We start from the raw sequence: 12,106 nt of genomic DNA, 5'->3' as shown, positions 1-12,106 counted from the left end.
CCGGGAAAAAAGGAGGTTGTGAAGAACAACAACGATGTACTACACAAGAGGCTCGTCGTATCAAAGATCAATGCCCACAACAAGAGAATGGAATTGGAGCTCGATGTACTACACAAGAGGCTCGTCGTATCAAAGATCAATGCCCACAACAAGAGAATGGAATTGGAGCTCGCCCTCCTCGACGAGGAGGCCAAGCTCATGGTGACCCCTTGACTGATGACATGGATCCTACTCAACGAAAATGGTCAGACAAGAAGAAAAAGGTGATCCTTGATCGAGTTGTGTGATTCACTCGATCACACTTTCATTTCTGTTTAGTTCTTTTGGACTTTGGGTATGCCGGCAAGGCCGGTTTTGAACTATCTAGTTGTACTAATTTAGATTGTATGATATTTTTTTTAGCTTTTAATTGGATTATTTAAACATTTCAAATGTCGATATGGAAATTCCCTAAAATTAATAGGGAGATACCGTTGGGGCCGCTGGCGACTGCGAACAGATCTGGACTTCTTCTCTATCCGCCGATCACCGCATACGGATCAAAATAGACAGTTGAATTTAGCGATTCAACATGTGATAAACCTTTGGAGATGCCTGAAATCTTGTTTCGAGGATTAAAGAGGGTAGAGGTCCGTCAAGGTACCATGTGATACGTACGGTACGAGTTCCCAGCCCCGAGAGATGCAAGAAAGAAACAGAGTGGACTCCCAGTGCCAGTGGCGCCCTTGCTCCCCACGCGTGCCCCGCTACCTCCGCACCGCCGCCGCGCTCGCCGCGGCCGTCCAGACCCTAATCAACGCGCCCCCGCCGCGGCCCGAGTCGCAGAGCCTCCACGCGCAGCTCCTCACCTCGGGGCTCCACCCCACCGCCGACCTCTCCGTCAAGATCCTCATCCTGCACCTGCGATGCGGCTCCCACCGCAACGCCCGCGCGGTCTTCGACGGAATGCCGGCGCCGACCCACGCCGCGCACAACTACCTCGTCGCCGGGTACTTCCGCCTGGGCCTCCCGGGCGAGGCGCTGCGGATCGTGCGGCGGCTCGCGGGGATCACGGGCCGCCTGGACGTCTTCGCGCTCTCCATGGCGCTCAAGCTCTCCGGGGCGCTGGCGCTGCCCCGCGCCGCGCGGGAGGCCCACGCGCGCGCCGTCAGGACCGTCCTCCAGTTCGACGACATCCTCTTCGCCGCGCTGGTGGACGCCTACGTCAAGACCGCGTCGCTGGGCTACGCGCGCCGGGTGCACGGCACGATGCCGGCGCCCAGCGTCGTCTGCTCCACGGCGCTCATCGTCGGGTGCATGAACGAGGGGCTGTACAGGGACGCCGAGGCCATATTCGACGGGACACGCGACAAGGATGTCGTCGTGTACAACGCGATGGTCGAGGGGTACAGCAAGACGGAGGAGACCGCCGAGAGCTCGCTCGAGGTGTTCAAGGCGATGCAGCGAGCAAGGTTCCGGCCCACGGTCTCGACATGCGTGAGCGTGCTCGGCGCGTGCTCGCTCCTGTCCTCCCCGGAACTCGGGGAACAGGTGCACTGCCATGCCATGAAGAGCAACGTCGTCTCCGACATCAAAACCGGTAGCGCGCTGCTCGACATGTACGCCAAGTGCGGCCAGGTCGAGGACGCCAGGAGGGTGTTCAACGGCATGACCGACAAGAACGTCGTCACGTGGACCTCGATGATCGACGGGTACGGGAAGAACGGCCTCTCCGACGAGGCTCTTCAGCTGTTCGACGAGATGCGGCGGCAGCGGGTCGTCAGGCCAAACCACGCCACGTTCCTGAGCGCCCTGTCGGCGTGCGCGCGCACCGGGCTGCTGGCACAGGGCCAGGAGGTGTTCCAGAGCATGGAGAGCGAGTACTCGCTCAAGCCACGGATGGAGCACTACGCGTGCATGGTGGACCTGCTGGGCAGGTTCGGAAGCGTGCGCCAGGCGTACGATTTCGTCAGAGGGATACCGGCGCGGCCGAACTCCGACGTGTGGGCGGCGCTGCTCGGGGCGGCCACCCTGCATGACGAAGTCGACATTGCCGATGTCGCGGCAAAGGAGGTATTCGAGCTGAGCCGCGGCGGGAGACCGGGCGCCTACATGGCCTTCTCAAACACTCTCGCAGCTGCCGGAAAATGGGACGGCGTGCACGATGTTAGAGAGATGATGAAACGGCGTGGGGTGCTGAAAGACGCAGCTTGCAGCTGGGTTGGGTCTGACAACAGTTCACCTGCCGACTGATGCACAGATTAACAATGATTCAGACTCTTTGTAACGTTTCATATCTTCATTCTTTACCTGCTGTTGTAGCCTCACAGGTTTTGCGATGCACCGAATGGCAAACGGATCTAGCATTTGCTGCTGGTACAATAAAGAACAACGAGCAGGGTTTTCTGATTTAAGACGATAATACCGATTATTGTTTCTACTATTAACTTCATCCCGGTTTATAGGTCTTGCGTGTATTCCTAGATCATAGATTTGATGAACGTAATACAAGATTTATATACAAAAAACATATACCATTTGAAAGTTGTGATGCTCTACTTTCTAATGTATATTTTTTCTGCTGTATAATTTATCATGTTGATCAAATTGACGATCTAGGTATTTGAAGATCCAGGTGCACAAGTCAAAAAAAAAAAAATCCATAAGGTTCAGCTGGGCGTGTTCCTACAGACTCGTAAAAGATCTCATCTCTATTTGTTTGCATAATGCATATACACACAGTAGAAAAGAAATATACAAGCGCATTCTTTCGGCGTATCCCATGGCTGCACCTGCTTTGCGAAGAGAGGGGCTCCAGCATGAAACTTCCACAGTAATCATCAAAGTCCTCTGAAAGATCTTGTTGACAACAATCTCCTGTTAGTCTGAAAGTTTTGGGCAGGCGGAGCCATTCCTGGGATGTCTGGGATGCTCTTGTTATGCGGGTTGACAATCTGGTCACACAAAACATTGTGAGTTATTCTGATTCAGTTTTAATCAGTGCACGGTGAAAACAGAAGATATTATGGAAAGTGTCACTGGGGAAATATTAAACTAATCTTTCCAACAGTGCAATTTATAAGAATTAGAAAACAAAGAAACAAGACGATACCACCTACAAAATAAGTAGCATCAACACTAGGTCCAGTCAAATGTTCCAATGAACCCTGTTTCACTCCCTACTCTCGTAGTAAGTACTGTGATGTCAATCCTTTATCACTACTTTTAGGTCAAATTAATTCATGTCCCTTAGAAACAGAAGTATATACATAATACACAAGACATACCGAAATAGCAGAAATTTTACCTTAACAACGATAATTGCAATAACGCCAAAAACTATCAGAGCAAGCAACCCCATGATGCATTTGTCAGTTGCAACCTGCCACAGGCAGTTTCCAAATATCAGATACTGCTGCACAAGCACGGATGAGCATACAGAGAGGAGGGACGGACCTGCCGGCCAATCTCTTTCACAAGCTTGCTAGCTTTCTTCAACGAGAAGTGAACAGAATCAAGCTCGTTGCCAATCCTCTTCATTTGTTCTGTCTGCAGAAAAATAAGAGAATATGAGCTCTCAAAATTCTTAGAATCTTCATGGGCATTCGTTTAAGTGTACAACTCAGGATGTAACAGGTCAACCAAAATTAATCTTATGTGCATGCCAGCTACGAATTTATGTGACGATGAAAACAAGAAAAAATATTGGATACTGGAATGCAGTAAGAGATCTGAATCAGTTCATCATAACCTAGCTGCAATACAGGCTAGTAGTATGTTGTCATGAAATGGGTTGGGATGGGACAACACACAGACAAAATGAGATAAGTTTTGGAATACCTAAGATGTCTGATGCACATATATACTCTGTTATGCAGTGGTACAACATGTCGAGATATTGAAGCATTCAATGCCACCAAAGGAGTTAAATTATATGCTGATTCTCTATATAATATCTCTGGATAATTGAGATAAGGTGGCCTTTATGATGAAAAAGAACTAATCAGTCAATAGCAGCACAACATTATGCATATCGAAATTGGGAATTCCAATCCGTACAGGTGCATTCGCACCCTATAATCAAACTTCACTCAAAAGGTTGTGCTTTCTTGTAAACAAATCACGGGTGGATATCATGCCATACCAAATACACTATATATCCATGACCTTTTTTTAATCAGCAAGTTTTTTATAGTAAACGTGTTTTAAAAATCTGCTTTCATACCAAGTATGCATTTAGAAAACATGCATGTATGCCACAAGAAAACAAGCATGGAAGGAAGAAAATTGCTGTTAATAATCAGAAAATCTTACCTGTTGTGTTAATGTTGTAGCAGTTTGAGATCCAACTTCTACAGTTTGCGCAACGACCTACAAAAAAAAACTTCAGAATTTTTTTCATAAAAGAACATCGATGAAGAGCATATGTAGTTTAGTAAGCAACCATTTTTGAACGTGCAATCGCTTCATCTGTTTGATCCATTTGGTTCCTTCCAGAATCAATAAGTTGTTGGTTCGACATAGCTGCAAGATTTGTCAGGTGCTTTCATAAGAAACAATACATATATCTAGCTTGGAAAATGTCATTGTTCAGATATACGATAAAATATTAGTAAAATCGTGTAGTAGGCATTTTGGTCTTGGTCTAATTCAAGCATTTTTTCAGCTTTGTTATAATAAAGAATCTGGAGCGAACAAAGATACAGGTCTAGATTCCCATTCTCATGCACAAAAAGGCTTTTTGTCCATGGGACACATGAACCAAATGAAGATAAATTTAGCTTGTAGAAAACTGAGCACGGCACAAGCGACAATGATATCTTCCACACTCCGTATGTTTACATGTAGTAGATACTATATAAGATTCTCCAGCCAACATAATGAACAGACAAAATATAAATCATGTCACACATCAATAATTGCATCATCAAAGAACATAACCTACCATATACACTATACAGGCAAAATTCAGGACATTGATTGATCTCATTATAACTTATTTATACTTAATATTGTTAGTGATAACATTGCAGAGAACATACATGCAGTGAGGTATATGACAATCTTAGACCAAGCAAGCTATTATTCGCATGAGACTAATCACAACTCGAAAGGTCTACTAATTTCACCTGATGCCATTTGAATATTGTCCTCGGCGGTAGGCTCACTACTTCCAGCACCCATATCAAAGAGCTCAACCCGCTTGTTATTACCAAGGCTACTTTGATATCTGCAAGAGATCAGTTAGAGTTATAAAATTACACAAGAACATTGCTTGAGCTATAAACTTTGACAATGTAAATCTTTCAAATTGAAATTACAGACGTTACAATCATCAAATTCAATATCAATATAACACAAACAAAGTAGCTAGAGATTATGTGGAGCACATCAGCAACCTATTTCTCAAATAAATGGTGTACTTACGTCTTCCTCAAGGTGACATAGGAATTCAACTCTTTGATCTGTATAGTGAATAAAAAATTATTAAGCAAGTGTGCAAAAGGATATGCAAGTATACAACCAAGAGCCTACTGAAGTAAGGTAGGTACGAACCATATACTGCTTTCTATCATTTAGCTGCTTGTTGACTTCAGGAGGGTTCCTTGACTCCTCGTCTTTGAGAATACGATCAAACTCTTTGATCAAGCTGCAAAGACCAATTTGAACATTAAAACAATATTACATGAAGTATGGCATATCCATGTTTGTATCCACCAAGTAGAGAGTCATGAAAACAACAAAAAATCAGATAGTATTGCAGCACGTGAGCAGTTAACCCCCATAGACATTCAAGTTAGGAATAAAATAACTGAAAAACTGTATATATGAACAAGTAGCTACATCACAAGACTGCAGGTATGAAAAATGAAAGGAAGCAGATGTACGACTGAAGAATCATCCTAAGCCTGACATACCGCTTGCACTCCTTCATTTTCCCTGTAAGTTCCTCCAGTTGTTTAGCTTGCCGATTAGAATCTTTGATCTTGTCCATCTTTTGAAACCCATTTCTGAATAAAAATACAGCGGATGAGTAAAGCTTCGAATCAAACCGAATTAACAAGACATGCAGATAACAATATGAGTATTTCAAAAAGAATGAACAAAGCTATAAACATTGCGTTTCAAAACTATATAGGTGTTTGCATTCCACTATTAAGGAGAGTCAAATTAACCTTGAGTGAGCTTGAACACTGCTACGGTTAGTCATCCAAATAAGATAAGCAGACCGGTAATCGCAACATGCCACTCAGGATTCAAGCTAGAAAGACAGACTTCCTGATTGGAGTTTTGTTGGAACTGAACGTAGCTAGAATAAGGAATTTGTGGTTGCACACATCAAGATACCCCTGCCTGTCACATATGCTGATATATTGCTTTCAGGTTTCAACAGCCAGTAATATACTGGTGATACTAAAAAAGAGATGCTTGATAGGTACTCAAGTTGCCCAAAATTTCAGATATGCAAATGTGTGCGACGGAGACTGGTCACACTATTATGGGACCACTATATATCTCTAGATTTCCAGATGAAACAACATATCAATCTCTCTTTATTCAATTAAATCATAAAGATAACATAAGAAGAAACAATCAAACAATTTTTTTTCCGCAAAATCATTGCATCAATTTAGTCATCTTTACTAATACTGAGCAACCCTACTAATACATATGGGAGTTGTGTCCGAATTTTTCCACCAAGCTGGGTGTATTTCTCAATTAAGTTAGGCACAGTAAAAAGTGAAGACTGGTGGGGGTAATAAGCTGATACTGCCAGTAGAGAACTTCAGGTTTCTACTCAAGTAACTGATTTTGATCCGTTTCTTTCATACTGGTGAACTCCACATTTAATTCTAAATTTCAACAGCACCGCTCCGCCCTAAGCAAGTATTTGGGGGAGATAACTGAGGCAGTAACTGGAGCGCGAGACGCAAAAGGGGGACTCACTGTAGCGCACGGAAGATGTCCTGGATCTCCCCGTCGATCTGCTCCAGCTCCGGGGTCATGGGCATGTCGCTCGCCATGGCTCCTTCCCCCGCCTCCGCCTCCGCCTCCGCCCTTCTCCCTCTCTCTCCGGTCAAAACCCTATCTTGCCGAACCTCACGCCGCCATTCCGATCAAGCCGCGGGAGGGGAACGAGGGGCGATTGGGAGAGGAGTAGGGAGACGACGAGGAGGGGCAGTTGGTGGTGAGCAGGGTGGGGATTTGCGTCGCCTGGCCTAGGGCTCGGCTCCGACGACCGGCTGGCGTATAAGCTGGGGTTTAGAATAGAATCTGGCGACAAAGCGAAGCAAAACTGAAGAAAAAGCTCCGTGACAGCGAGCTGCCGCCGCTTCAGCAGGCTCCAGATAACGTTTGTTAACGTCACCGTCGGAGCGACCTGCCGCTGAGCTAGCGAATGGCGTTTTCGTTAGTTGTCCTTTTCGCGAGCTGGACACCTGGTGAGTTAGGTGCTGTCATCGTGATCGTGTCAGCTATAATACATGACAAAGTTTGACATGCTGACCTCTTTTTTTGACATTTGATTGTGTGTGGCATATGAACTTGGAGGGCACAACATAGGTTAGAACTAACTTGAAGATTTATTGAAATGTTTCTCTTTCTCTTTTGACAAAACGTAGAGTTGAACTCCTCTTGAGCGAAAGAGAAAGAGTACTTTTCCGAGTATCTCTTTTTAACAGAATTCTCAAAATCTTATATTCCTTCTAAAAGCTGATGATATAAGAATGAACACTCTAAGATTCTCTAAAGTCACATATGTCCCCAATTAAGCTTCTTAGAGTGCACCCTAAACCACATGTTTTGGCTAAATATTCTATATAACTAAGTAGTTCATCCTCACTAACAATTTCCCTTAAACATGCAGCCTATCCACATCAGCAACTGCCACATCCGCAATTTTATCTATTTGATTTCTATGAGAAATCTCTGTTATGTCCGTTTCAATAGAGCACAACATGCAGCCAATTACTCGAGCCAACATGCAACCCATAATTACAGCATGCACATCATTGCCTTTTTCAGCCACCGAACACACACCTGCATATTCCCCTCTATCTTTATCTCCCCGATTTCCACTAGAAACAGGTGTATTGATAATACTAATGAACATCTACGAGAAGTTGTTCCTATTATGTGCTTGCATGGTTCTTCAAAACAGAAGTAAGAACAAGTATGTGCTTGCAGTTTTGCACAAAGCTGGGGGCAACCCCCCCCCCCCCTCCCCGTCTTGCACTAAGTTCCGGCAGTCACTACAACAAACGTAAGAATTCCCAAGAGAATGTATGCGTTGGGGGTGCTAGGAAAATCCTTGGGGATGCTAATAGCAAAGGGGTACTCTTGCAATTGCTTCCTTGGAGTTAATAGCGTAGAGGCCGGCGGGAAGGGTGGTGGCGACTACTCATGATGACTGCGTTATCGATGTGGAGGCGGGGGGCAGGCGTACGACCGCGCCGCCAGGTGACATATCAGTTGTTCTTACCAGGATCTATGTAGTGTTCTCGCTGCAGCTCTTGTGTTCCGTTTCGGTGGCTTTCTTTTGCATCAAAATGGTTCCCGGCATCCACTACTTCCTCCATTCCCACACTGATAGGGTAAAGGTGTCCGATCTTTCGATGAGATGGGGATAAATCGATTTGTTTGTGGAGTTCGTGCTTGACGATCCGACTACACGTGCAAAGCTCGTGCGCCAATGCAATCGCTAGGACAATCTCCGGGAGTTACTGATCTTGCGGACGATCACCGACCAAAGCAAGGGTCTTAATTCCTACCTGAAATCGAGAACAAGTAAGAACCAAAGATGCAATCAGAATATTGCGAATAGAGATGAAAGCTTGATTGATAATGGTGGGATTCCGAATAGTCGGTCTTGTTCTGGGCGTTGGCCTCAAAAGAAGTACACGAAGTTGCAGCAATTGACTAACTTTTAATCTAATCAAAATCCAAGTTCTAATGACGGCTAGAGAGGGATATATATGGGGGAAGTCAAGGGATTTTCGTCCAACCAGCTAGGGTTGGCCAAAAACACCCCTAAATGGGCCTTCCTCCACTTATAAGGCCTCTTAAAATCCCCTAAAATACCTAATCCGAAAATACATGGGCCTGGCCCATTAAATAAGGTGACGCAGCACCAAAACTAACTCTTTGGACGAATTTTATGATGGAGTAACTTGTATAATTCATCCAAGCATCGTTGCTTCACTATGGTGGCTTCAATGTTCTGAAATCCTCGCTTGCAACGCCATCCTGAATCATTGCAGGTCTGCTGCCATCTCCATGCACGTTCCTAATCCAATGCTTGGCGTCCATGCTAGATCCATTCCTAAATAATATAAATACATTTGATTTAGGTAGCATCATATTCTCATATATATTAGGAAGGATTCCTAGTAACAAATGTACCTGAGATGTGGCTGTAGGAGTATTGGTTGTATCTATCATAGAGATGTCCTCATCATCCTCCCCTACTTGAATTGAAGTCGTCCTCGACGTAGTCTCATCTTTTTCACCAAAATATGCCTTCAAATCGGAGATAATCATGTCCTCATCATCCTCCCTTTCTTGAAAGAAAAGCCATCCTCGGCGATGTTTATTCTGTAAACATGCTAACAAAAGAGATAAGGTATATGCATGGTATATGTATATGTCATCCGTTTTAACAGCTCTCTCATGTTTCCCATTTAATTTTGTACATATACCAGTATTGTAGTAGCTTAGAAGATCATTAGTCCCCATTACACATGTATCACAACTCAGTTTGCAGATATAAGTGAAGCACATATTGACTCCTTTCAAATTATAATGCTCATCATTAAACCATCCCAATAGTGGTAAACCAAAATTCAGTATTTCCAATTTACATGCTACAACTAGCTTAAATAAGCGATCATGCAACAAGGTATCTTTCTATTCTTAATAGTTGATCCCATTTTCCTGCACATGCAAGGTATCCACATCATCAGTATCAATAACCAATCCTAGACTGCCACATCAGTCTTGCCAATAAATTTTGTGAGACCATGTCATCAATTATTTTCTTTTTTTCCCTGAAGAGCGTTACATCTGTTCCCGCGCTTCTTTGTAGTATTAATCAAATTGTACGGACTGGTCCACATGTAGCTTATTATTCTAGCCCACGTACAGCTCATTGCTATATATGCTCATGAATGAAAATAATCGTCGCATTGATGTTTCAGTTTCTCATGAGTTATTATGACGCATAATATCGTTGACGCTAGAGCGGCACTACAACCACCAAACCTTTCCTCTCCGCAGCGACGCAGTAGCTTCCTCTCCCAACAAGCATAAAACAATTACTATGAAAAATGGAATTTTATGGAGGTATATGAGAAGTTCATGCAGCTTCTCCATATTTAAATGACGTGCGCCTTGCTCCGAACCAATTCTTTCACAGCCTTCATTACGGATTGGCGTCCGGCCGGCCGGCGTCTGCTGTCTGACTCATCTTTGGCGGCACAGGCGAGCCACTCCCTTCCATCTTCTCCCCCATGAATATGACTTATGGTAACCTCATGTGTTAGACAACTTGGATGAAAGAGCCGCCATATTTCTTGGTCATTAGTCCTTTCATATGTTTTTTTTTGTTGCTATTTCTTGATCTTCCTGTCTGCTTATTAATCCAAATCTAAATTTGAATTATATCCCTCACACACTGCCAGCCGCTGCCGGTACCGTCAGGTTGCCACCAGCTCGCACTATACTTGGTTGCCAAATCCCAACCCTTCGTGAGCTCATCCAAAAGTTTCTAACATCGATTCATTGATGTCTGGATTGACTTCATTTTTGGTGTAGCCCAATTGCAAGATCTATAGCAGAATTGATTTTTCTGCTGAGATTGTGCTTAGTTTTTCAATATGAGATCTTGGACTAGCTTGGCACTTGATTTTGGTTTTATAATTAGGAGATCCTCTTAATTTGATCTATTGTAATTGATTCATTTAATTGATTCTTTTTGCAGGGAGCATATGGTGAACTGGCGATGATAAAGTTAAACGTAGTTACACACTGACATGTTCATGCAATATAGAAAAAAAAACTGTTTTGTTGGTCTTCTACTTCACAGATGTTCAGCTGTGCTTTGCTTCTAATAGTCTCTGTTGTGTTGCTCACATCCAGGTCCATATAGCTTCTATCAGCTACCGACCGGTTTGCACATCTATTGATCAATTGTCCATCTTAGACAAGCTGCAACTATTGGCCTGGTCACTTATTATTCATTGTGTTCCTCTTCTATATATGCAATTTTGTTAAATAATAACTCAATACTCATGTTTGTTTTGGTTCACTTTCAGAATATCTGAACGATGACATGAGATTTAATCTATAAAAGTAATGAGAAGGTGATGTACTAAAATAAGAAACCATGATTTGATAGTAAAAAAAAACTCAGCGGTGCATCTTTGGGTTCACGTTCTACCTACCCTTATGTAGCTTACACTTGATTTCAGCATGTTGTCTACAATGTATCAAATTGGTATAAAATATATTGCTCTAATCAATATCAGCTGTATTGATTTTTTCCAATTCTTACTTGTATATAGCTTGCTAAACCATTATTTTGTCCACACTATATTATCCTTAGTTGAACACTATATCTGTAACCTTTCAGGTTATGCCATCTTATCTATATATGATATTTCAACATTTATATTGCCCAGTAATAATTTTCCTTTTCTAAAAGGATCCGCTGCAACGCGCGGGGGTATCCTCTAGTTTGGCATAAAGTCTACACCGTTATTGGAGGTCATATCAAAATGATTGAACATAGGTGGAATTTTACTTCCCATCAAACCAATAGTATATGGAACATCATCACATGTAATGCAAATTTTATTCACTAAAAATTCATTGTCTACGCCATACTCTCCAATTAAATTAAAAGTATAACCATGGGCATAAACACTCTTCAAATATTTGAGTTCAGCAATCTTATTTCTAGCATGTGATAAAAACATAGGAGGATCCATCACAACAGAAAACAAAGAATTAGCATGAGAAATCTTAGCGAACACTTCATTGTTCCTAACCAGTTTTATATGATCCATACTATAGTCATCTTTCAAATCACAAGGTGCATTATCAGGAGCAAGAATTTCAGTTTGTACAC

General features: G+C 43.2%; 2 protein-coding genes across 2 annotated transcripts; one reads left to right on the top strand and one right to left on the bottom strand.

Moving 5' to 3' along the window:
- The first annotated feature begins 520 nt into the window (after positions 1 to 520).
- On the top strand, positions 521 to 2,393 carry LOC127332241 (pentatricopeptide repeat-containing protein At1g28690, mitochondrial). The gene has a single exon (XM_051358519.2). The coding sequence runs from the start codon at positions 682 to 684 to the stop codon at positions 2,230 to 2,232; it is 1,551 nt and encodes a 516-aa protein (XP_051214479.1). The 5' UTR covers positions 521 to 681; the 3' UTR covers positions 2,233 to 2,393.
- A 232-nt stretch (positions 2,394 to 2,625) lies between these two features.
- LOC127332242 (novel plant SNARE 13) lies at positions 2,626 to 7,319 on the bottom strand. The gene is made up of 10 exons (XM_051358520.2): positions 6,928 to 7,319; positions 5,898 to 5,990; positions 5,536 to 5,629; positions 5,407 to 5,444; positions 5,109 to 5,209; positions 4,424 to 4,503; positions 4,294 to 4,350; positions 3,436 to 3,528; positions 3,287 to 3,361; positions 2,626 to 2,933 (listed from the first exon to the last, which is right to left on the bottom strand). The coding sequence occupies exons 1-10, from the start codon at positions 7,002 to 7,004 to the stop codon at positions 2,820 to 2,822; spliced, it is 822 nt and encodes a 273-aa protein (XP_051214480.1). The 5' UTR covers positions 7,005 to 7,319; the 3' UTR covers positions 2,626 to 2,819.
- Positions 7,320 to 12,106: the final 4,787 nt, after the last annotated feature.

This window comes from Lolium perenne, chromosome 4 (assembly GCF_019359855.2).
Source record: "Lolium perenne isolate Kyuss_39 chromosome 4, Kyuss_2.0, whole genome shotgun sequence".
Classification (NCBI taxonomy): domain Eukaryota; kingdom Viridiplantae; phylum Streptophyta; class Magnoliopsida; order Poales; family Poaceae; genus Lolium; species Lolium perenne.
This window is presented reverse-complemented; position numbering and strand designations above follow the sequence as displayed.

What these genes read in the sequence shown, in the direction of transcription:
- LOC127332242 (XM_051358520.2), bottom strand. Translation starts at nt 7,004, where the DNA reads ATGGCGAGCGACATGCCCATGACCCCGGAGCTGGAGCAGATCGACGGG. An exon ending in GACATCTTCCGTGCGCTACA is followed by an intron (nt 5,991 to 6,927) that starts GTGAGTCCCCCT and finishes ATTTTTATTCAG; the next exon opens with AAATGGGTTTCAAAAGATGG. An exon ending in AAAATGAAGGAGTGCAAGCG is followed by an intron (nt 5,630 to 5,897) that starts GTATGTCAGGCT and finishes TGGTCTTTGCAG; the next exon opens with CTTGATCAAAGAGTTTGATC.
- LOC127332241 (XM_051358519.2), top strand. Translation starts at nt 682, where the DNA reads ATGCAAGAAAGAAACAGAGTGGACTCCCAGTGCCAGTGGCGCCCTTGC.